Source organism: Lygodium microphyllum, chromosome 13, assembly GCF_053477565.2.
Source record: "Lygodium microphyllum isolate KBCC chromosome 13, Lygodium_microphyllum_v1.1.10, whole genome shotgun sequence".
Lineage (NCBI taxonomy): Eukaryota > Viridiplantae > Streptophyta > Polypodiopsida > Schizaeales > Lygodiaceae > Lygodium > Lygodium microphyllum.
Window position 1 is genome coordinate 64,559,607 of NC_141147.1, and position 25,611 is coordinate 64,585,217.

At 40.5% G+C, this 25,611-nt stretch overlaps 1 protein-coding gene across 3 annotated transcripts in view; it reads right to left on the reverse strand.

Annotated features, from left to right (window-relative positions):
* LOC148026711 (pentatricopeptide repeat-containing protein At5g67570, chloroplastic-like) overlaps nucleotides 1-25,611 on the reverse strand; it is a 115,057-nt gene that overhangs the window by 71,445 nt on the left and 18,001 nt on the right. For all 3 annotated transcript variants that reach the window (XR_015692880.1, XM_087691195.1, XM_087691196.1), the window contains exon 2: nucleotides 2,971-3,162. Coding sequence is in view for 2 of the 3 variants with exons in the window: in XM_087691195.1 (XP_087547321.1) it covers nucleotides 2,971-3,162 (192 nt within the window). In the remaining variant the exon portion in view is untranslated. The remainder of the gene's footprint in view (nucleotides 1-2,970; nucleotides 3,163-25,611) is intronic.

Consider the following 25,611-nt stretch of genomic DNA (forward strand, 5'->3'; position numbering starts at 1 on the left):
GATCCTGCATAGAATCACCCTCATTCATCTTCAAAGTCTCTCTAACTCTTTCTTCAAGAAAGAGATTCGAGTCTCATTCTTTCCTGCAAACATATGCTCCAAAGTCAACCATGCATCTCGTGAAGAAGATGCTGAACGAATATGAGGGATGATGGACCGCTGAACTACCAAAGCAATCAGCGACAAAGCCTATGCATCTCGTGTATCCCAAGCTTTTTGAGCTGCAGTTCTTGGAGGAAGTGGCTGAGGTGGAGCGGACTGAGGTCCCCATTGTCCACATGCCCCTTGAGAAGGAGGAGTAACGGGAGCTACAACTCCCGGTCGAGTTTCCTCTCCACTGACATAATCCCATAAATTCTTAGCCACTAATATATTCTTCATCATGAATGACCATAGCGAATAATTGTTTCCATCCAATCTGTCTTCCTTGGATACATAGGTAAATACATCACCTCCCTGATTTGCCATGATGACAAATTTCCAAAGACAAATGAGCAATTTCAAAACAGTAAGGGCTGGAAATCTGCAAATTTCTAGAAATTGCAGCAAGCACACTTCTGCAATTAATGTGCAAGGGTGTACTATGTCAAAAACTGTCTTTAGTGCACGCTTCCCAAGGTGCAAACAATGCTCAAGGTCAAAGTAGAGGGCAAGGTCAGATACACTCAGAGAGGCAGTCTGGGCTATGCAAGGGATGAAAGCAAGGTCGTAGATGCCATGAGCAGCAAGGACATGGGTGCCATGAATAGTAAGGTTGTAGGCACTGCAAACAGAAAGAGTGCACCATCTGTCGTCTGAGTACCCAACTGTTAGCAAGCAGCCAGCACTCACTGTCGGAACAGTGTCAGCATGTCAGTGTTATGATAGACAACCACACAACAGGATAAGGCTGAGAATCCAGCTGTCAACTGTATGACATGGCAAACTAAAAACCTGCATTTGCAGCAGCAGACAACAGCATGAATCTCTGGAGCACCAGGTGCCAGCACTCAAGTAGGAGTGAGGGCAGTAGAGGGCTGTGTTTGGGGCCGCATAAGTTCTGGACAACATGATGACACAGCAGCAGTCATAGATGGCTGGAGCAGTCCAACAGCAGCCCAGGGCAGGCAGTGGACTGCTGAAACCTGCATTTGGAGCGCAGGACAGCAATGTGCAGCACAAGGAACGTTGCCAGCCAGTAGAACAAACAAAAGGCGAATCAAGTTCACAATGAACAGTTGGGTGCTGACAGCAGAAATGATGACATTGAATGGCATTGAGTGTGACTGCCCTGGCCACTTTTACTGGATTCATCCTACCAAACTCAAAGAAAACAAGTGAATTTATTTTCCAGGTTTTAGACCATTAGTTGTATGTTTTTGCACTTTGTATTTGACCTCAGGGATTGTTTGGAACAGGAAAACCTATCATTTCAAGTATAAAAGGTATGTCATAACATACTAGCAGATCTCCAAGCATTAGCACAAGTGGTTTGAACGCTCACCCTCCTAGGGAATTCAAGGAGGGACTCACTTCGCATGCAAGTGAACATGCTCAGCATAGCCTCTGGTGACCACCACTATCTGCAACAGCAACTATCCCTAGCCTCTAGTTCCACCCATCCCATTGTTATTGAATGATGCTCCATATGACAAAGTGTCCCATCTCATGCAAATTTGCAGTCTAGTTCCAGAGCAGATCATAATCAGCAGCCTCGCATTTTATTAACTGTTAACATTTGTATGTCTAGAGAAGTACCTTCCATAGAAAGCGGCCAATTTTGAGGGACGCACACCTCCCTTATGGGTGCTAGGATGCATAGTATGAAAAAACTGACCCACTATCTCTCAATTTACAGCTCCAGCAAAATTCCACACCTAGCCGGAAATAAATCACAGTTGAAAGTTCCAATCTTAGAATGTTCATGTGCTCTTCCCTCATCCATCCATGCAAATTTCATTGTGGACCAAGAGCAGTAGTCAATGTCATATGAGGTGTGGCACAGCCATAAGACTGACTCCTGATTCAAGTCAGTTGATCAAGCCATCCACAGCAATCAGCAAAAAAAAATTTCCATCATGTCAGACCACCTAACAAAAGGGAGGGTTTAAGAAAGCCCCCAACATCACTTCTTGCTTTCATTGTCTGGTAAGATTTCTTTGTACCTGCCTCCTTCCTTGATAAATTGGAACAGCCCCTTGCAAATCAAGATTTGCTCCCTCACATCCTGTGTTGTACCTATACCCATTCCTTGGAAACAAGGCAAACCAGGACTTTCAAGAATACATTGTGCTTGTATTGAGTTGAGAATCCAACTTCCAGCATTCTCTCATTCCACCATCTTGAACTTGATCCATCAATTGTGTTCTAAAAATTGGACCTCCTTGTCGAATTCTCATACATTCTTGTTCTTCCCATCTCACAACACATCTTATGTCAGACATCCCAAGCCAGTTATGGGCTGCAGAAAATTATTTGCTAGAAGAGTCCAAATACGCCTAGATGTGTTCAGGCACCAAAACGACCTCTTCATCATCAGATCAGCATCCTCAGTGAGCTAGTTCAGCACTATATTTCTCATTTTCCTGAACGGAATGTTGTACTTGTCCGACTTGTGCATTAAAAATTTTCCTCCCGTATGACAATAGGGCACCTCAAGGTGCTCATCAAGAACGTGATTAGTACAAATAGTACAGAATTAAAAATCAAATGGGGAGTTAGCAGTAACAAGTCAAGACAAAGATTCTATTTCTCAAGCACTAGGATAGCATTTACAGATGGCTACTGATGATAGAAGTTGTGCCAAGATGCACTCAGCCTCGATTAATCATCTAGTATGGTGGCTACATGTGACCAAATAAGAGGAAGATAAATGCATTCCAAGACATATAGCCTCAAGAGGTTGACACATTGAACTTCATGTGGTTTTCATGGTCTTTCAGAGTGATACCTATCTGCGACACAAACAAACAACAAATGTGTTCTCATTACCTGCTCTGTTGAAACTGATAACGCTGGCGTTTGTGCACCCAGTGTACAACTTGCATAGCACGCCGCCAATTGCCCCATTCACCCAAAATCTTTATTATCCTTAAGACCCTATCATCAGTCAGCTTTATCCTTCCACTATGCATCACCTTGCCAAAATGCATTTTTGAAGTCCAATAGTTTGTTTCATTCAACCTGCAAAAATAAAACAACATTAGAACTGAATATTACGAATAGAAGCAAATCTTTTTCTACGTACGAATTCAAAACATGGCATAAAAGACTAATATAACGCTAGCACACATGAAAGTAAATCATGGTTAACAACACCAGAGAATGCAAGAAGCACAGTAATCTGCAAATAGAATATGATCAATGAATTCAAAAACATGGCATAAAAGACTAATATACAGCTATCATACACGAAAGTAAGTCGTGGTTAACAACACCAGAGAATGCAAGAAGCTCAGTAATCTGCAAATAGAATATGATCAATGAAAGTTCACTCTCTATCCAGAAGGGAATTAGTAAACAATAATCCCCCCAATGAACATGTTGCCACGAGATTTGCTGTTCGTAAGAGCTCTCTTGAAAAGTGCAAAAACTTACTTTCACAACAGTAGTATGGAGTTCCAAGAAAATTTTAAGAATGCTAGGTATCCATCATAAGGGACTAGATGTTGTCAGTGGAGGGCAGCTTTAGAGAGTTTAAAAGAGGAGGTGGTGTAACCATAAGGGACTAGATGTTGTCAGTGGAGGGCAGCTTTAGAGAGTTTAAAAGAGAAGGTGTAACCATATATTTCATATTGCTTGCAAGAACAGTAATAAATGATGGGTTTCCCCATGGCAAAAATCCACTTCTTTGATATCTTTTTATTTCTTTGATACCCTATGGAATATCTTGTTGAATAAGACTCATATTTACAAAAGCATTCTGATTGTGTGCTACATAAATGGTACCCAAATTTTGTCAAAGTTAACGATCAAATTCCATGAATTTTGAGTTTGATTAAGTGATGATGAAGCACCAAAAGCAACTGTGTTAGAGTAGACATGAGAATCAAGACCCAAAGTAATTACCTAACCTCTTTCTATAATCACCTCTTCTTGTGTTTACTACTGATATGGGTTTGGATCTTCATGATTACTTGTACCCATTACCTACATTTTAAATGGAGGAATGAAAGAACTTGCAAATTTTGGACTAGATATATCTTGCACCTGTTTGGTAAAACAGATGACATTGGATACCTCATGTTTCCCAACTCAGTTTGCTCTTTCTCTTGGAATTTGTGATCTATCCCAACATAGACCTCCGACTAATGTGCAAGATCCACCAGGTTGGAGACTTCATTGGAGGATTCATACACCGAAGGTTTTGTGTGAGGTGGATTATGAAGTGAGTGATGCGCAGCAAAGATGGAATGGTCAGCGACGGCGATGGCAAATGAGTTGCACCTCTTTATATGACAAGTACAGTCCTAAGGGTGTGTTCACACCCATGCACATATAAAAGGCACCGTGACCCTTTATCCCCAACAACCTCCCACCTAAAGGCAACGTGCCTTGAGGTTGAGGAAAAGAATTAGCTAAGTCTATGTACAAAGCTGAAATACATATACTATCAAACTCCCATTATCTTTCGGCAATGAGCAAACCATTCTGCTAGAAGACTCTTCATGAGAAGATTTGCAGGGTTATCATCTGTATATACCTTGACAAGCTAAATGTTTTTGCTATCAAGTACATCCCTGATAAAGTGACACTTCACCTGTATGTGCTTCATCTTTGCATGAAAGACGGGGTTCTGTGCTAGCATGATAGCACTCTCACTATCACAATGGAGAACAAGGGTCTCAGTAATGCCAAGCTCTCCCACCAGACGTGAAAGCCATAAAGCTTCCTTGCATGCCTCAATGGCAGCCACATACTCTGCCTCTATAGTAGACAAAGCAACACACTTCTATAGCCTAGAGATCCATGAAATTGCTTCTCATATGAAGGTGAATACATACCCTGAAGTAGACCTTCCACAGTTAGCATGACCAACATAGTCTGCATCCGTAAAGCCAACGACAGATGCCTTTTGCTTTCCAAAGCAAACGTGCAAATCCTTTGTGCCCTTAAGATATCTCATGATACCTTTCACCGCTTTCCAATGCTTTCTACTAGGATGTGCCATGTACCTGCTAACCACTCTTACCACAAAAGCTATGTCAAAACATGTTGCAACCAAAGCATACATCAAGCTCCCCACAATTGTAGCATAAGGAATCTTGGCCATTACAACCTTTTAATCATCAAATGTAGGATTGTTCTCTGCACTGAGTTTCACATATGGAGGCAATGATACACAAATTACTTTCCCCCCTCCACATTGAATCACTCCAAAATCTTGGATACATACTTCTCCTGTGATAGATAGAGAAGACCTTCCGATCTCTTCCTAAGTATATGCATGCCAAGAATGTGATTTGCCTCACCAAGATCTATCATGTCAAAACTATTGTGTAGGTTCTACTTCATTGTGTCCAAAGCATGAACATCCCCACCACCAATCAGCATGTCATCCACATATAAAACCAGTATAATAAGGCTATCATCTGTTGCCTTCTTGGTATATAAGCAGTGATCCACTCGACTCCTTTAGACTCTTTGAGATTGCATGAATGTATCAACCTTATGATACCATCCATGTGGTGCCTATTTCAGTCCATACAAGCTTTTGTTGAGTTTACATACCTTCTTTTCCTACCCCTTGACCACAAAACCTTATGGCTATTGCATATATATATCCTCATGCAGATCACCATACAAGGTAACCGCAAAACGTTTCACCTCCGAAATGTTTCACCCTTGAAACGTTGAGTTTTACCCCGAAATATTTAAGCTTTGGGCAAGTCCCAAGGGAAACACCAAGTGAAACGGTTGGATAATATATATGAGATAGTTTTTTGTATAAATAATCACTTGCAACTTACATATTTATACATCTATCTCCGATGGACGTCACTCTTCGACACTGCATTGCTCTACCCTTAAGCATTCTGTATACTCTTACATTCATTTACAACATTCAAAGTTTCTTCTCTCTGTGTTTGAGTTTTGAGTTTTTGTGTTTTGAGTTTAAGGTTTAAGTTTTGCTTATCTCTGTCTGAGCCTTTGTGTTTCTGAAACCAGCCTTCCTTCCGTGGATGGATAGTAAATCCCTGCTTACAACTTAATTACAACAGCAAACAATAAATGCAAATCTGAATATACAATTTTACTTACTAATCTTGGACAATGCACACTCGATTGGCCCCAAAATCGGCGCTCCTTTCGATATTTCTTTAGATTTATTGAAGAAAAAGTTACGATGGGATTCTCCCAATCCCCTTCGCAATCCAAACTCCCTTTGCTGTTCAAAGTGACCAGCAAGTCTTCAATCTGCTTTGCCCCTTGATTCGGGCACTTAATTAGCCTTCACTCACTTCATAGACGATGGAAATGCCCCAAATTCAATGGCTAGCTAGTCCTCCACCTGAATTTAGCTGAAATTCACCTTCAGCCCTGAAAAATCCAAGTCTTGGAGCTTCCAATTTCTAGCATGCTTCCCAAGGATGCTGCTAAGCCCTAATTTCTCCTATAAATTAGGGCTTACAGCAGAGAAATTTGCAATTTCTCAGCCTCAAAGGGTCCAAATGCTGACATCTTCAAAGCAAGGCTTTGAAATGGCTAGGAGATGAGAGAGAAAGCTGTAGAGAGAGAATTCAGAGTTTTGTCATGAAAAATGATTGAAAATCAATCGAATGCAGCTACTACCCTACCACAACAGCATTAAATGCTGTCACCTACAGTTGAGACATCCAAATCAGCTGTCACCTTGTACCTGGATGCAATCGCCTAGCTGTGGAGGGTTTGAATTTGCAATCGTCTCCTCAAAACTCACTCGTGGCTGGTTGCAATGGGTGAAAATAAGGTGGCCATGGCTGCTCAGAACTCTCCTACATTTGCTACATCAAGAATGATCTCGTTTTTCCTCTTCTTCAATCTTTTACCAGACTATATGGGCAAGTTTGCCAAGTGGCAACCTTCCCAAATGGTTTTTCCAACATTATCCATTATTAAATATTAATTTTCAGCCTTTAATTACTGAAAATTAATCTAATAATTATTTTAAAATTGATTGGCCAATAATTAAATTAGCTAGGCATCTTCCACTCCCTAGTCTCTCTGCGCCATCTTTGACCATTAGATCGGTGTTAGCTACTATTAAACGCCACGTCTCTAGTGTCACCAATTGACATCTATGGCCAAATGAATGACCTAGGCCAACAATTGACACCAAATACCACTAAGTACCTGTGCAACATAACTTATAGCAACTTTGGCCTTTGACATCCCGTGATTTTCTCAGGTCCCAAGCTCATAAATTTACTCTAACCCCAATTGCACCTCACATGTGCAACATTTACTTAATCATGTGATTAAAAATTAATCCACACGTTAAGGTTTCAAAAATACATGTCCTCATGATAATTTCCGTCTTGGTCATACAATGAAACATGAGATAGCATGGTACGGACCTCCTCTTGAATAGGCCTATTCATACGCTTTGCAACACCATTTTGGGACAAATTATAAGAGAGGTAAGCTCCCTCTTTATCCCTTTACTATCACAAAAGGCTTGAAAGGCTTTTTACACATATTTCCCACCATTGTCAAAGCGAAAACACTTTAATGTCTTACTAGTCATATTTTCAACACATGCCAAGAATTTTTAACACTTATCTAATGCCTGGTCTTTACGACAGATTGAATAAATCCATACTTTGTGTATAGCATCATCAATAAATGTAATAAAATATTTATTTTTCCCTAGAGACAACCTTGGCATTTCATATATATCTAAATATACCAACTTTGAGGGTGAATCTCTTCATAAAGCCTTTTCCCTAGGCTTCTTTGCTTCATCACATGAGGTTGTTTGAATCTTCAGACACTCCTAGACTTTGAGAGGGGATGTTAGCTTGCGTATGTTAGTCATGTCAATCCCTCATCTCTTGGTTGTGAGCTTCTATCAGAAGACTTCAATGAAAGAGACTTTCTATGTGATATTTAAGTATGCTGACCAAATATAGAATGATCAAAATCAACATACCTCAAACACAGAAAATAACCTAAACAAGAAAGCACTTTCATTCCAATTTGACTCATATATCCCAACCAATCATGCCACGAAGATACATTTGGCTGCTGGGTTATGGGGACAACATGGTCACACACACTAGAGACATGTAATGGATACAAAGTGTCACTCTTAGAGCTTATGGCAACAATTCTAGATCCCTTACATATCTTTTATTTGCCATCCCCAAAAGTAGTGTGATAGCCCTCATCATCTAGCTGCCTTGTGCTTATTAAGCTCTTCTTGAGCTAGGATACATGCCTCACATTATGCCAAGTGAACACTGAACCATGCTGAAATGCCAATTACACACTACCAATCCCTGCAATGTCACATACATAGTTGTCTCCTAAGTGAACAACACCATGTCTACCATCACTATAGTTAGAAAGTCACTCATGATGTGGTGTCACATGGAATGAGGTACCTAAATCAAGAATCCAAGTGCACATGTCATCATCAAATAGAGTTAAACTCATTCAAATGTACAAACATAGCTATTCCTTCCTTCAAACAAAGGTCCATTAATTTCTTCAACCAATAAGCATTCACCCACAAAGCATTCCCCCACAAAGCATTCGCCACTCCATCAAAATCTGAGGGGAGCTTGTAGAGTACCGCTCCCACTAGATGTGCCTCGGAAAGGGTAAACTACATGTGTTGAAGCTAGTCGTGTATCTATGTAACATGAAGTAAAAATGATTAAATGTTATCCGTCGGCTCAAACTTCATCTGCTGAAGGTTTCCATAAGGGATCACACCATGCAAGGGGGAAAGGTGCCTCATACATCTGAAGCTTCGATCATATTTCATGTGATGTCTTGCAGGAGGTAACCACTGCGAGAACTTTAGAAATACACCAAAGTAGTGCAGTCTATGCACATGCATCGTCCAAACCCCATGTAAACACCACTGAGAAAAATGACACTCGTAATGTAATCAGTGGAGCTATTCCTCATCAAAATCATTGGGAAGAGAAAAAGGACATTGAGGCCGAGCAATAGCTCCATTGATAATGTACCAAATCCGCTTCTACACAAACCAAGCTTTTATCACCAAGTTTTCATCACAGCACTCCATGTAAGATAGTCAGGTCCATGTAACTTATCATCTGTAGAAGTGCACGGAGGAGCCATTGGGAGAGGATAAGAGAAGATACAGAATAGGAGGTATATAGAGAGAGAATACAACCAAACCAACAACAAAGACTTCACAAAATCAGAGTTCATATGCAATGTAACCAAAAATCTAATCAAAACCAAAGGCCAACGGCTACAAAATGAAGAAAAACCAGTCAAAAATAGCCTATACAAAAGATCGCCCAACCACGATTACGGTCAGAATATGAAAAATGTTGGCTAGTGGAGCATTTTATACAACAAACTAACAATTGTAGGCTAGAATCCAGGTATAGGCTGAAAACGCAAGTTGCTAGTCTTAAAAACCTAGGCCTAATCACCAAGGGAGAGAAAGACCTGTAATCAGCAAAAAAATTGTAGCAAGAACCCAAATCCTGCAATTTGATACCATGTCAAAAGTGGTGCAGCAATGGAAGTATAGTTCAGTGCTCACATAAACTGTTGAACACAAGACACAAAAGAAAGAAAACACAAGAACACTGCAACAGAAAAAAACTCGGAGATGTGCTCGAGAAATACCAAACACGAGAATAATGCATACAAGAGTGAGTCACTGGCTGCGTGGGCATTGACACTAGCTCCTTTCTCCAACAAGAATATCACCTGAAGAATGATAATGATTGAATGAGGAGGAGGAGGAGCCATTGAATAAATAGGCCCAAAATATGCCAAATATGATAGCTGCTCGACCAGCATTTAATGTTGGTCAACTGACATAAAATGCCATAAATATCACATAAAAATCACTTAAATAATGCCTAAAATATGGACTGAAATGCCTAGCCCAAATCCATATACCAAACACGAGAATGATGCATACAACAGTGAGTCACTAGCTGCGTGGGCACTGACACTGGCTCCTCTCTACAACAGGAACACAACACCACCTAAAGAATGATGATGATTAAATGAGCAGGAGGATGAGCCCTTGAGTAAATAGACCCAAAATATGCCAAATATGGTAGCTGCTTGGCCCGCATTTAATGCTAAACGACTAGCATAAAATGCCACAAATGTCACACAAAAATCACTAAAATATTGCCTAAAATATGGACTGAAATGCCTAGCCCAACTAGCATGCACAAACTCACACATGAGCTAACAATCTTACTAACAAATCTGGAGAGTTGTCGGAGAATAGCCTAAGGAAGTGCCTTCCACAAACAAATCTATCAGATTATCCTGTGTCTTACAGTAAACCACATCAATAGTCTCATCCAAGATCTTCTCTTAAATGAAATGGTATTATATCTCAATGTGCTTCGATCTAGCATCAAATACACGGTTCCATACCAAAGCAATGCAACTCTCATTGTAGCAATGAAGGGTCGTAGGACTTATCTGCAAGTAGCCAAGCTCTCCTAGTAACCACTGAAGCTACACTCACATGTGGTAGAAGATGCTGCTCTATGCTCTGCCTCTATAGAAGAAAGAGCAACCATGGGTTGCTTCTTGCTAATCCATGATATAACACCTGCACCAAAGTAAAGCAATATCCTGTTGTTGACCTCCGTTGGTCAACATCTTCAGTCCAATCTACATCCATCCAACCTATAAGAACCAAAGCCAAATCTCCAGTATCTACTGGATAACGAATACCAAGTTCAAGGGTTCCCCTCAATAATCACAAAATCCTCATAGCAGTCTTTCAATAAACCGCCTTGGGTTCAATGATAAAGCGGGGTTCAATGATAAAGCGGGCCAACAAACCTACAAGAAAGCACGAATCAATCCAAGTGTTAAGAAGTCAAATCAATGATCCAATAAATTGCCAATAGCCAAAAAATATCCACCGTTGTGATGAATCTGCATGGGCTATAGCCTTCCAATTCGCATCCAGAGGAGTAGAAATTGCCTTATGTCACAAAGACATAAAATTTTATTGTTTTGCTTAGCATTAAATTAAAAGTTAATCAAATGTGCTAATGTGACTTACACATGTCAGGTGCAAGTTAATTGTTTCACAATATGGGGACCCAAGACCCCAAGATAACAATCGGTGCCAAAGGCAAAAGTTATAATAAGTTATGCCTGACAGGTACTTGGTGGTATGCGGTGTCAGGTTTGGACCTAGACCAATTTATTAACCACTAATGTCAATGGTAACATTGAAGACTTTAATTAATGCTAATCTAAGAGTCAATAACTACTCAAGGATACTTGGAAAACAAATTGGCCTAGCCAATTTAATTATTGGTAGATGAATTTAATTTTTAAACACGAGTAATTATTAAATAATTTTTAAAATTAATATTTTAAAATTTAATTTAATAAGCTGAATAATGCTTAAAAATGGGATTAGAAGGCTACCACTTAGCCAAAATTGCCCATGTAAGTGAAAAAAACGTTCTTAGACACTGATAAAAGCCTATTCTAATCATTGTGAGAGAGAAAGAGACTGTTAGAGAGCAAGGATAAGATGCTGATGTGATTTGCAATCACCAGGGATCAATTTTATAGCATGTTAGAGCAGTTTGGAGCCCTCCAAGAGCAGGTGACAACAGCCGAAGATCCTTCTAGTGCATATGACAGCATACAAGAGAACACAACAATCTTTTTAGTGGTCCTAAGCTGTAGGTAACAGTTTCCACGATTGTTTGAGCAAGGCAATAGTAGCTTTTCAATGTTTCTCGTGATGAAACTTTAAAACTTCTCTCGCTACACCATTCTTTCTCATCTCCCAGCCATCTCTCAAGTTATCTCAACATTTTCCAACTGTTTGAGCCATCAGAGAAAGAGATTTCAATCATCTCTGCTATAAACCCTAGTTTACTAACAGCTTCCATGGCTGTTTGAGCAAGGCAGCAGTAGCTTGTCAGTATTTCTCATGATAAAACTTTGAAATTTCTCTCTCTATAGCATTCTCTCTCATCTCCCAACCATCTCTCAAGTTATCTTAGCATTTTCCAACAATTCGAGCCATCAGAGAAAGAGATTTCACTCATCTCTACTATAAACCCTAATTTAAGTAAAAATTAAAATTTGACAACCACCTCAGGATGCATTCTCAAAATTGAGGACCTAGGACTTAAATTTTTGGAGCAAAAAATAAAAATTTCAAAGAGATTCAAGAGGCCAGCCAAGCAGTCTTAGATTTGGGGCTCAATTTGTCTTTCAAGGAGCAGAATAAAGATCAATCCCCAAGCAAACCAAGGAGCAATTTGTTTGGAGACTTGCTAAACAGTTTTGACGACAAGAGGCACTTGGATTAGCATAGGAGATCATAGAATCTCAATTGTACTCCATCCATTTGCAATAAATGTTAAAGAAATACCACAAGATGCACTAGTTTTGGGGTCAACCTAGTATCTATTATCTAAGATTAAAGTGGTAAAGTGTGCATTCTCAATTTATGTGAATTAACCACTAGTTATAATTAGTGCTTAATTAGATTATTTACCATCTTATCCAAGAAAAAAGATTGATTTCACCTTATATCCCTCCACCTCGACCATAGCCAAAAGCTCCTGTGTATACTATTGCTAGGAAATGAAAATTCCCCTCGAAGACTGCCAAATCTTATGAACTAAAAAGAAATGGAGAAGTCCCATATCTGTCATCTCAAACACCTCATGTAGTGCTTCCTTTGTCTACTTGACCTTCTGGGCATGGTCACCTTTCAAGATAAGATTATCCACATAAGCATAAACAACATGTATCCTCCAGCTAAGGTATAGACATACAATTGGGGATCAAAAGAGAAATGTCGATACCCTAAGTTTCATTAGACGACGATCAAGTCTACCTTCTCATTCCAAGCACATGGAGCCTATTTGAGGCCATAAAGGCCGCCTTCAATCTGTACACCTGCCAATCAAATGAGGAAAAGCTAGGAGGCTACTGAATATAGATCTCCTCCCTCAAATCACCATTAAGGAAGGTAGACTTAACATCAAATTGATAAATCAGCCATCTCCTATAGCTAGCTAAGGCAAGAATAGCCCTAATGGTAGCCATCCAAGCTATAGATACAAAAGTCTCATGGAAATCCACACTTGGCTGCTATGCGAAGCCCTTTGCAACAAGCTGCACCTTGTGCTTATCTAGACTGCCATCACTATGGTATTTGATCTTGCATGTGAAGATATGCTAGGGTTTGCACTGAGGAAACACAACATGTACGGCCAAGACTAAAACACAAAGACTCAAACAACACAAGCAAAACTCAAACCCTAAATGTAAAATGCAAAACTCAAAACTCCAATATAAAGATAAACACAAAGAGAAGAAACTCTAAAGTGAATGAATGCTATAAATGAATGTAAGAATGTACAGTATGACCAAGGACAGAGCAATGGAGTGTCGAAGAGTGACATCCCCCAAAGATAGATCCAAAGTGTTGTGACCACCAGTCAAAGCAACGGAAGACCAAGAAAACACTAAATGCTAATTACCAGAGTGTCAAATGACTGAGGCGACAACATAGAAAGTGCCTAGACAGTAAGCGGTATGCAAAAGCTCTAAACGCAACTATAGAAGGACTACCAAAAGGGTGGAGATGGTCACCAACCACCTAGAGGAGAAAAGGCCAAATGCAAGCTACAATACTTATGCCTAATGAAGAGGGAGGGCTGCCACTTATTATCTGGCTAATGAAGAGTCGAATGCAAGAAGGAGGTAGATTGGCGACTGGCGATGATAGATGGACCAAACACAACAAAGAAGGGTGCATGTCAACTGCCCAATGGCCTACCAAGACTACAAAGGCGATGGTTATCTTACCATAGGAATCCAAGTAGTCATCCCAAAGAGCATGGGGCATTGGACAAAGAGTACTCATCGACTGCCCAGTGGCCTACCAAACCTTTCAAGGCAAATGGAACCACATTGAACTTTTTTTTAGAAGGGTTGGAAAGTTAATTTGAGGGGTGGTAGCTGATCAAGTAAAAATGATCCAAAGGATGGGAGTAGAGATAGTACACCCAACACATCACAAAACAGTACAAACTTATCCATCCCCTCCAGGATATTGATGATGAGGAAAAGGTGATGAAATGTCACGTGAAGAAGGATGGTGGTGTAATCCATCAATAAAAACAGCTTAAGATCTATCCAACGGTGATCTACATAATGGGATGCATAGTATGCTACATGTTGAAGAATGCTCATGCAACAAGTGCCACTTGGCTAATGTCCCTTGTGGAGAAAATTGTTCACTTGCCCGAGTCTCCTAGTACAAAGATTATGAAGGACGAACGAAGGTGCCCACGTTGTATGTGCGGCAAAGGTGTATTCTGTAGTACAAAGAGTGCAAAGAGTGTGGAGACTCGAGAAAAGTGTGTAGCCACAAAGAATAAAAGAATATATTTATATTTAGGGTATAATACACTTACACGTAGAAGGATGTGTTTACATGTACAAGTAAATATATACACGGGAGTAGCGAAAGGGCCTTTACACCCAACAACCTCCCACTTAAAGGTCCTGAGCGAACCTTTAACCAACTCCCACTAGCCGACTACAATGCTCATGTTAAGCCTTTGCAATACTTTTAGTGAGAACGTTTTGCAAGGTTATCACATCCAAGCACAGGTGTTTTTGTGGGCAGTCCAAATTCCTTGACCAAACAACCAAGCCAAACAGATTCTTTCGAAGCTTCAATAGCTGAAATATATTCACTCTCAGTGGTAGAAAGTGCTACTATTTTTTGTAATCTAGAGCACCAAGATATGGCCTAATTAGTGAAGGTAAAAATGTATTCACTCGTAGACTTGCGAGTATCCAAGTCACCTACCATGTCTACATCACAATATCCCTGCAGAACTAACGTACTCTTTCCATAGCAAATACATTTTCTTTGTGTGCTAAGGTACTGGAAAATGCATTTCACTGCCTCCCAATCTGCTTTGCTAGGATTTGACATAAACCTGCTCACAACTCCCACTACATGAGCAATGTCAGCTCTAGTGACAACCATAGCATACATGAGTGGCTCACAAGTTGAAGCATATGAAACACCCTTCATAGAGCCGGTTGCCTTATCATCTTTTGGGTAATTTGCTTTGATAAGCTTAAGGTATGGTGGTAAAGGAACACCAAGTGGCTTAGCATCTCCCATAGAAAAATGATCAAGTACTTTACTTATGTACTTTTCTTGTGAGAGAAATAAGTGTTGCTGCTCTCTATCTCTCGTCACACTCATGCCTAAAATGTGTTCAATTGCACCCAAGTCCTTCATGGAAAAGGCTGAATTCAGCTGCCTTTTCAATGCATTAACTTGGCTTCCATGCTTACTAACAATAAGCATATCATCCACGTAAAGCACAAGTATTATAAGGCTTTTATCATCAGCCTTCTTTATATATAAGCAGTGATCTGAATTGCTTCTTTTAAACCCATGTGAGAGTATGAAGGCGTCAAATTTTTTATACTACTATCTAGGAGCATGTTTTAAACCATACAAGCTTCTCTTAAGCCTGCACACCAAGTGCTCCTTTCTTGGCATAACAAAGCCCTCTAGTTGTTTCATGTACAGCTCTTCTTCTAAATCACCATGCAGGAATGCAGTTCTAACATCCATCTAATCAAGTTCAAGATCCATAGATGCTACGATAGCAAACAATACTCGAAGAGTGGTCATTTTGACAATAGGTGAAAAGACTTCTTGAAAGTCAATCCCCTCGTATTGTGTATAACCCTTAGCCACAAGCCTGGTTTTGTATTTGGGTTTGCCATCCACACTTTTGATTTTATAGATCCATTTGTTAAAAATAGCTTTCCTATCTTTGGGCAATGGAACCAAATCCCAAGTATCATTCCGATACAAAGATTTCATTTCTTCCTACGTAGCTGGCTCCCACTTTTTCTTTAACTCACATGATAATGCCTCTTTTTATGTGAGAGGCTCACCCTCATCTATGAGTAAAATGCAATCCAAAGAGGGATGAAACCTCTGTACACGTCTCCTAACACGTGTAGACCTTCTCACCCAATGATCTGTGTTATCAGGAAATGGATCTACATCCAAAGGAATGTCAATGACCTCATTACTTGGCTGCTGAACTGCATTTCCAAGTTGTCGTGACACATTTTTAGCATCCTGATTTTGTTGCTCGAGCTAATTTTCAGCATCCCTTTGCTGCCCATTGTCATCTGGCTCAATAATGATATGCTGATTATCAAAACCAATTTCAAATGGAGATGAATTTTCAATGGCTGATGGCAATCCAAGTGGCTGATCATGCTAAAATTTTACTTTCTTTTTATCTAAATCACTAGATGTGGCATTTTTTAGCAGCTTTGACTCATTAAAATACCACATCTCAGCTACGTAGCACCTTTTTCATGCTTGGAACCCAAACTCTATAGTCCATTTCACCTTTATCTCCATAACCCATAAAGATGCCTTTGTGGAATTTCATGTCAAGTTTGGTCTTGCTATCAACACGTACATGTACATAGCATTCGCAGTCAAAGACCCTTAAGTGGTCATATGAAGCAGGTTTGCTAGATCAAACCTCTTCAAGGAGGCCACTTTTAAGTGCACGATGTAGAGATTGGTTGCAAATATGCACCACGGTTTTAAGTGCCTCTCCCCAAAACGATGGTGGGAGATTAGCTATGGACAACATGCACCGAATCTTCTCGCATAAAGTGTGATTCATTCACTCAACCACACCATTAGATGATGAATTATAAGGAGTTGTAGGGTCTCATTTAATCCCATTGTCATCACAAAACTTAGTGAATTTTTAGATACATACTCTCCCCCATTGTCTGTTCTTATGCATTTTAATTTTAAACCCCTTTGATAACAAATGCATAAAACCTTTTAAAGGCATTCAATGCCTTGCTTTTTTACTTAAGCAAATAAACCCATAGCTTTCTAGAATGGCCATCGACAATAAAAGACACAAAATAACAGAAACCATTATGAGTTTTTATTGGCATGGTACATACATCAAAATGGACTAAATCCAAAATGCATGTCTTCTTAGAGGCTCCATGAGAGTATGAACTCTTTACATATTTTCCCAAAACAGTCATCACAAAAGTCAAGCTTTGAGTTTTTCACATCAACTCTTTCAAGTGAAGAAAGTGCCTATAAACCCTTTTGGCTCATGTGTCCAAGACACTTATGCCATAACTCCATGTGTGAATAAACTTTTGCGACTGCAACAAACTTTCCAGGAAGTGCCTTGCAATGAAGATAATATAGAGTTCCCTTGTTACCGCCTCTAGTTACTAGCATGGATCCTTTCTATATCTTCCACATTCCAACACCAAAGGTAATAAAGTAACCTCTCCTGTCTAGCTACCCAACAAAAAGCAAGCTCTTCTTAATGCCAAGTACATACCTAACATCGTGAAAAATCAATTTCTGACCATTTTCAAGGGCCAAGTGTATGGTGTCTACTCCTGCAATATCATATACATGGTTATTCCCTAGGTAAAATTTCCCAAGGTTACCTTCTGCGTAAGAAGAAAAGCACTCCAAAGATAGAGTTACATGAAATAAAGTATCACTGTCAATAATCCACGATTGTAACAAACCATCATGAGCAAACAACAAGGCATCTATCACATCCCTTTTAGTGATATACATATCTTCTACTATCATAGCATGTGGATTTGAAGATGCAACTAGCGAATCAACATCTTTATCTTCTTCTATCTCCTCAATAACAACATTAGATACCACGTTTGCCTTCTCCGTTTCTTTAGGGGTAGAGTTGCCATCCTTCTCATTCTTTTTGCGTTTTGCATTAGCCTACTTCTTGCATTCTTGCTCCTTTTTATAGTACCTACAATCGGGCTTTTTATGCCCTTTGCGTCCACACTCATAGCAAGTGACATCTTGCTGTTTTTCCTTGCTTTTGTTGCAATTTTCGTTCTTATTTGCAACATTTTGACCTCTTTTCAGTTCGTCCTCTTACATTATAGCCTAATCCACTGTTTTCCCCACTTGCCTTGCGTCTAATCTCCTCATTGATAATAGAACTACGCAAACGATCAAATGTTAAGTTGGGGTTGTTGCTCAATGACACAACCAATGCTTCCCATAAATCAAGCAAATTCATGAGGAAGAAGATACCCCTCAGCCTAGGGTCAAAGCTGGAAAGCTTGTATCCTGTACTGACTCAAAATACCAATGAAAGCATTTAAATGCTATGAGGCGGGATTAGACTCATCAAGATTCAAGCTAACCAACTTTTGCATGAGATAGACCTAATTGACAAGAGTAGTATTCTCATAGGTAGCCTTGAGTTTTTCCCAAACTGCATAAGCATTGGTAAGTCCTTTAATATCAACCAAGATATTATCTAGGACTGCCCTTTTAATGTAAGTAATGGCTTTCTTATTCATTTTAGCTCAATCCTCATCTAACAAAGCAACAAGCTTATGTTCTGCTAAGGCATCATCACAATCCTTCAAAAAAAGTATACCATGCATACGATCTTTTCAAATATCAAAGCCATTGCCGTGAAATTTACGAATCTAAGATTCTTTGTGTCACATATAGATGCACTACTAGCCATCTTCACCAATTAAAAAAACTACAATAAAATACTGAATACTCTCAGCCAATAGCAAGCTTGCTAAATATAACAGCAAGTATACAAACTTGTACTTTCAAAAGTGCCCAAGAAGCAGATATTTTGATGCAATTTCAGTCCCAAAAGCTGATTACAGCATGTAGATGAACCAAATCTGATACATATGCAGAAATGACAGCTCCCACTTCAATAATACATCACCATAATGCCCAAGTGCAATAACCAAAGTACTGTATGTACCACTATTTGACTACATAATGAACATTCAGCAATACATGTACCAAGAGAAGCTGCCCTTTTACAACATTTGATACATCCCATGTCCAAAATTTCTCCCATTCAGTAGTGAATCTACTGTAATTTCATTGTCAAAGCACAAGTCCGTTCAAAATGCATCACCAATGCAAAAAGCCCCAAAATATTTGAAGTAAATCTGCCCCAATTGCATTCATACATCATCCCAAGAGTCAAATATGTGCAAATGTTGCAGAAATTTCACAAATTCTGCAAAACCCCCAAATTTCAGGGTCCAAACGTGCACAAAACACAAGTGAAATTGGGTCAGCTGAGCAAAATTTCACTTCTTTATGAAAAGCCCCAAATTATTGAAGCAAATGCGCACAATGCCTGCAATTTCCGGGTCAGATGTCACTGTTTTGCATAAACAGCATCAAATCTGGGAAAAGCCTCAAATTTTTGGGGCACAAATCTGCACAGATCTGAACATTATGCTTACATGCGTGAACCCTTGTCAATGAGAAAGGGGACAGACCGCAGAAATAATTTTAAAAAACTAACAAATGAAAATGACAAGCGTGCTGCTGTTGACCTGCAGCCATCACCTATCACCCGTTGCGTGTGTCCTGCCACTTGGTCATCACAGATATTGCCCTGTCCCCGTCAACTGCTGGAATGTGCCACCTGCCTAGTCACGTTTCTCCCGCCTGGTCACAAGCCTGCTGGTCACGACCTAACCTGCCGCAATCAACCTATGCCTGACGCCAGCTGCCATCGAAATCAACGCTGACTCTCGAATAGACTAAACGATCACAAGCTAACTCCTTCACATGAGCACTCTTGCCACAGCTCTGATACAAATTTAAAGGGCGAGCAGAAGTGCAGTGTGTACCAGTGTGGTACACACAAAGAATAAAAGAATATATTTATACTTAGGGTACAGTAAATTTACACCCAAAAGGGTCCGTTCACATGTATAAGTAAATATATACACGGGAGTAGCGAAAGGGCCTTTACACCCAACAAATGATAAAAACATGCAATGCATAGGGGAAGGTACAACAAGGGGAGAAGATCAGTGTCATAGACAAGTGCTAAAACTAGTAGAATACCAAGAAGAGTAGGAATCCCCTCTCAACATGGATGTCAATGCCGAAGAAGAAAGAGGAGCCTGAGGATATCAGTCTTCATGTGGTGCCGAGAACCACTATGGATCAAGATGATGAAGCATCTTTACTAGAAGATCAAGGATAGAAGGCAACACTATGATAGCAAAAAGAGAGATGTTGTATGATCCGCCGCAAGAGGGGAAGCCTCCATACTAGTAGAAGAGCACAACTCCAAGTAGATGGAACCATGAAAGGAACGGCGTGCAGCTCCTGTCTAGAGCTCAAGAAGGACCGGTGCAAACCTGCATATTAGCCTTACACTAAAATACAAAACCCTGCAAAAGAGATCAAAATTTGCAAGTACGGAGACGAGTAGTGAGACACTCCAAAAAAAAAAAACTGAAAATAAAGAAAAGCAAAGCCAAGTGCAATGCAATAAGTATGTAAGTAAGCAGTGGAAGTCTAAAAAGGGAAAGGCTAAGTGTGTAGCCACCATCATGTACATCGAAGTGGAGAAATTGTCCTAGAAGGTGCAGTAGATGCCCTAGGAATGGATGCATAAAGTGCAATAAGTGAGCCATTAGTAGACCAATCAGCTTACTCTTCAAAAGTAGTGAAATATATAGGCTATTGAGTCTATCCACATGCCACATGTCCAGTAGCCACTCGCGCAAATGGAGCAAATGGTGCAACAATAAGAGGCATAGCCCCAATGGACTGGCCAGCCAGAGTGGAGGCAATTGTAGCAATCTACTGTGGTTTTCTAGGTGGGAGACCTTGGGCCTTGGTATGATAGTCCTCATCCAAATGGCCCAACCTCTGGCAATGTGTGTAAAACCTATTGATCTTAGAAATTTGCTACCAAAGGGTCATGTTTCTATGGTTCCATTGGAGGAAGAGGTGTCACCCTTGTTTTGGCTTGCCATTGCATTTGTGAGTTCTTGCCACTATTGCTTTTCCCTCCCGAAGAAGAGGCAACCAACCCTCACCCCTCTAAATGAATGTGTGTGGAGGACTTCTTGTGGACTTGATCATGCAACCTCACATAACACAAGAACTAGCACTCAAACTTGTAGAAGGTCGGCAACCTAAGTAGTGAGATAATGTGTTGGATAAAATGGAAGTATTTGTCAAGCAACTTATTCAAGAGAAACGTGACCTTGATCGTCGTCTGACTTTGGGGAGCCAGAAATGGCAAACTCGACAAGTGACCACCAATATTCAACCAACTTCCTTTTCTTAATGGAAAACTCTTGAAGCTCAAAATCGAGATTGATATGTCGAGTGTGATCCTCATGCTACATAACAATCAACGAGATGACTACAACACTCAAATGTGGCAGAAAAATGCTGTAATTATGAGTGGAAATCAAGAAGCAACCTCTTTATTAACTCAACATTGGTCATGGCATTGCGTGCTCTCAATTGAACGGATGTGATCAAGGTGAACTGACCAAGGGTCCTACCATAGGCTCAGTACCACCGACGAGGTCCCAAAGGCCTTGAGCTTCAAGTACTTGTTGCATGAAGTTCAACCAAGTAACGAAATTCGACCCGTTGAAACAAGTCTCAGATGTTGCAACAGGAGTGGTAGTGCTAGAAGAGAGAGAGAATGTGTAATGGGGTAGGGTGCATAGAGGGGATAGGGTGGGGGAGTGGAGTACACTTGGGAAGTAATCCCACAATGCCTACCATGTATACAAGAAGTATGGAGAGTGGTTCCAAATGTAGGCATAGGAGAGTCGAATGTAGGAAAAAGGAGGTAGTTTGTGGACTAGTGATGGCAAATATAGCAAACGAGTGAGAACCTACACAAACGGGATCAAGTTGAATGGAGGACAACTTGTATATTTATAGATATTGAAGGGTGTCCCAAACATTAGGTTTTGGGACACCACTAAAAATCTCTCAAACCGTGCACCACTTTTGCATTTTTCATTACTTGAGCATATTTAAAGGCTATTTAAATATACTAATCAATTGTAAAGCATGTTTTAGCTCAACATTAAAGAACCACTTGACTCTAACTACCTTCCTATGAGCGGGCCAAGGCACAAGATCCCAAGTGTCATTCCATTCAAGAGCATCCAACTCCTACTCCATAGCCTTCTATCAATGCTCTAACTATAAAGCCTCCTTCACGGAGGTGGGCTCCCTATCTTGCATGGCACGAGTCATCAAACAATAGTTAGTACAAACAAGCTTGGTGGAATGTGTCTGATTCCTCCAAGAGCATCATGGGCCATCCTGCGGCTGCCACTCCTTAGGACTCCCTCAATCACGGAGTGTATCACGAGCCCAACAGGGAGGTCAATACTCCCCTTGCCGCTCTACCTCTACCGAAGTCTCTAGAATATCCATTGGGGATGAGTCAACAAGTAAATCCAATAGTGAAGCAATCTCCTCCTCCACTGAGGGTGGAGCCTTAATAGGTAGGGGCTCCAAAGACACTAGGGCAAGTGCCCAACTGTCACCTAGATCTCCAAGAACAAGATGCTCAGCACCCCCCTCTACCACTAGACACTCCACGAACCAAACATCTCAACTCGTGTATACCCCCAAAGAAGTGGGATCATAAAGCCTATATCCTTGGGATCACAAGCTATATCCCATGAACACCCGTTTCTTAGAAGCTAGCTCAAAGTTGTCCCTCTTCTTCGTTGGGATGTAATATATCTGCCACATCCAAACACCCTGAAACGAGGGACATTTGGCTATTGTCCAAGTAAGCCTCAAAAGGGATCATACCAACCATGGCTGAGATAGGAGATCAACTAAGAATGTGGACAGCAATGGCCACTACTTCGGCCCAAAGGCATTGAGGTGTCTATAATGGTCCATCATAGTCCACACCATCTCAATCACACTACGATTCTTCTGCTCCTCTTGAGGGGTATTTGTGTTGCCAAACTCTTGGTAAATGCCATGATTGCACAAAAATGAGTTAGCTCTTGGGAGACAAACTCCCCTCCCTTATCGAAAAGCAAGGTCTTGAGTGTCCTACCAGACTTGTTCTCTTTATAGATCAACCAATCCTTAAAATGTAATAATGGTTCAGACTTCGATGCCAAGAAGTATGCCCACATCATCCTACTAAAATCATCAACAATTAGCATAAAATACAAACTCCCCTTAAGAGACTCTGTCCTCATCAGTCCACATAAGTATATCGATACAAGCTCCAAAGGCTCCTCAACCCATCATGAAGCCCTTGTTTGGAATAGCATCTCTATGTTACTTACCATAAATGCAAGATACACATGGCAGGTGGCTCACCTCAATCTCTAGCAATCCATACACCACCTAACCACCAATTGCTTTCCAAAGGTACTCGTAGTTGAGGTAGCCAAACTGAGCATGCCAAAGCTCGGTCTGAGTATGAGAAGAAAGAAGAAGAGAAGGAAAGGTAGAAGAAGACCACATCTTGTAGACTCCATTCTCCTCATGTCCTACACAAAGAACCTATTGAGACACTCCATTAAGAACTCAACAGGAATCCTTATCAAACTTGACTATCAAACCAAGAGCACAAATCTTGCTCATTGAAAGAAGACGATACCCTAGACCTAGTATCCAGAATCGGATGTATATCATCCTTGCCTTTTATAGGGATCGAAGAATTGTCACCTATGAAAATTTGCCCGTGCATCAAATGCATATGTACAATCCCATCGGCAGGAGTCATGTGGCAAGAAGCGCCGCTATCCACAATCCACTCACGAGACTATGGGGCATCATCACTACATCAATGGCCGTCAAAAAAACATCCTCTCATCTCCTGTTGGGTGTAAAGTCCCTTTGTCTCCGTGTAAATAGTCTTATGGGTGTGAACACACCCTTAATGTACCCTAACATATAAATCCATTCTTTTATTCTTTGTGTACCATCACATTCCGGTACACCTATCTCTACGTTCACTCTCTCTAACACTCAGCTTTGAAGCTTGCGCCTCTCTCTCGCACTCTATTGCATGCACTCTCCCCCCTTCAAACTAGTATTAGAGCATTGGTAATGGTGTTCGCGCTTCCCAAGAAGTGCGAATCAAGTCTGCACAAGAGAATAAGCTTGCTTTTGCACAACAGTCGATGGTTGAGATGACACGTAACAGGCATTAGGTCCAAGTCAGCAGCAAGCGTGACGGCAGTGGACTTCGTGTCCAACGTGACAACTAGCAACTGTTGTGCGATAGGCGACATCCCACAGAGAACCAGTGTGGCAACGTGCAAGTGACGGCTGCAATGAGTCATCGTGGCCTGCATGACGCGTCGACAGATGGGGGACAGGCCGGCAAGGTTCCAAGTCACACGACGTGACTACCGCCAAACGGGCAACTGGCCGGGTTCCAGGTCACGCGACATGACTGGCAGGTCAATGGACCCCGTCACTTCTTTTTTTAAGTCACAAATCGGTTTTTTCTTCAAAATCCTCTTTGAATTTTCCCTTGGCTTGATGGGGGCTCATGCATGCAAGCATAGAGTTCAGATTTGCGCATATTTATGCCCAAAAATTTGGGGCTTTTCAAATTGAGTGCTGTTCGTGCAAATTTGAGGTGTCTCCATCAAAAATTGCAGACATTGTGCACATCTAAATTGGGAGATTTCGCCAAATTTACTAAAATTTTGCTCATTTGAGTGAAATTTCTCAACATTGGACCCATAAAATTTTGGGCTTTTGCTATATTGGTGAAATTTTGTTCAGCTGAGTCAAATTGGCTGGCATTCGTTCACACTTGGACCCGGAAATTCTAGAGCTTTTGCAAAATTTTGTGAAATTTTGTTAAATTTGCCAATTTTATGCTTTCGAAAACATGTATTAATGCAATTGGGGCAGATTTGATAATAAAATTTTGGGGTTTTTGCTGAAATTTGTGGATTTTGGCAAAGTTAATGCGTAAAATGCACTTTGGGAATATTGCTGACGCAATCTTGTTGTCATAAGCAGAGTGATTTGAGCATTTTTATCTCCCACTTGTGGGATTTTGGAGAAATTGCATAGATTTCTTGGTATTTTGTGTATTAGAAGTTGATACGAGCACATATATATGCAGTACACATGTTGGACAGCTCCCATTGAGTTGATGTATTGCTGATTATTCATGTTGCAGCAGTCTTAGTGATCATTTGCAGATTTGGGATTGTTGCAAATGTATTTTTGATGATATTGCTGAAGTGGGAGTTACCTGGCAGTGATGTATGCATTTAATGTATGCTGAAATTGCAGTCATACTGCTGAAAGTCATTCGTTCTACTGCTGTACACATACCTAAACTGATTCTTGCTATTATTAGCTGAAAATTTGGGCTGAAATCAGCTGAATATTCAGCTCATTTTTGCTGTCATAAATTGCAGCATTGAATTTTTGGTGTATTGCTTAAAAATGGCTGCAAATGCTTCTAGCAATAGTGACACTAAATGCCTCTTTGAAATCAAGAGGTTTGATGGCACTAGTTTTGACTTGTTGAAGGATAGGATGCAAGGCATTTTGTTTCTCAA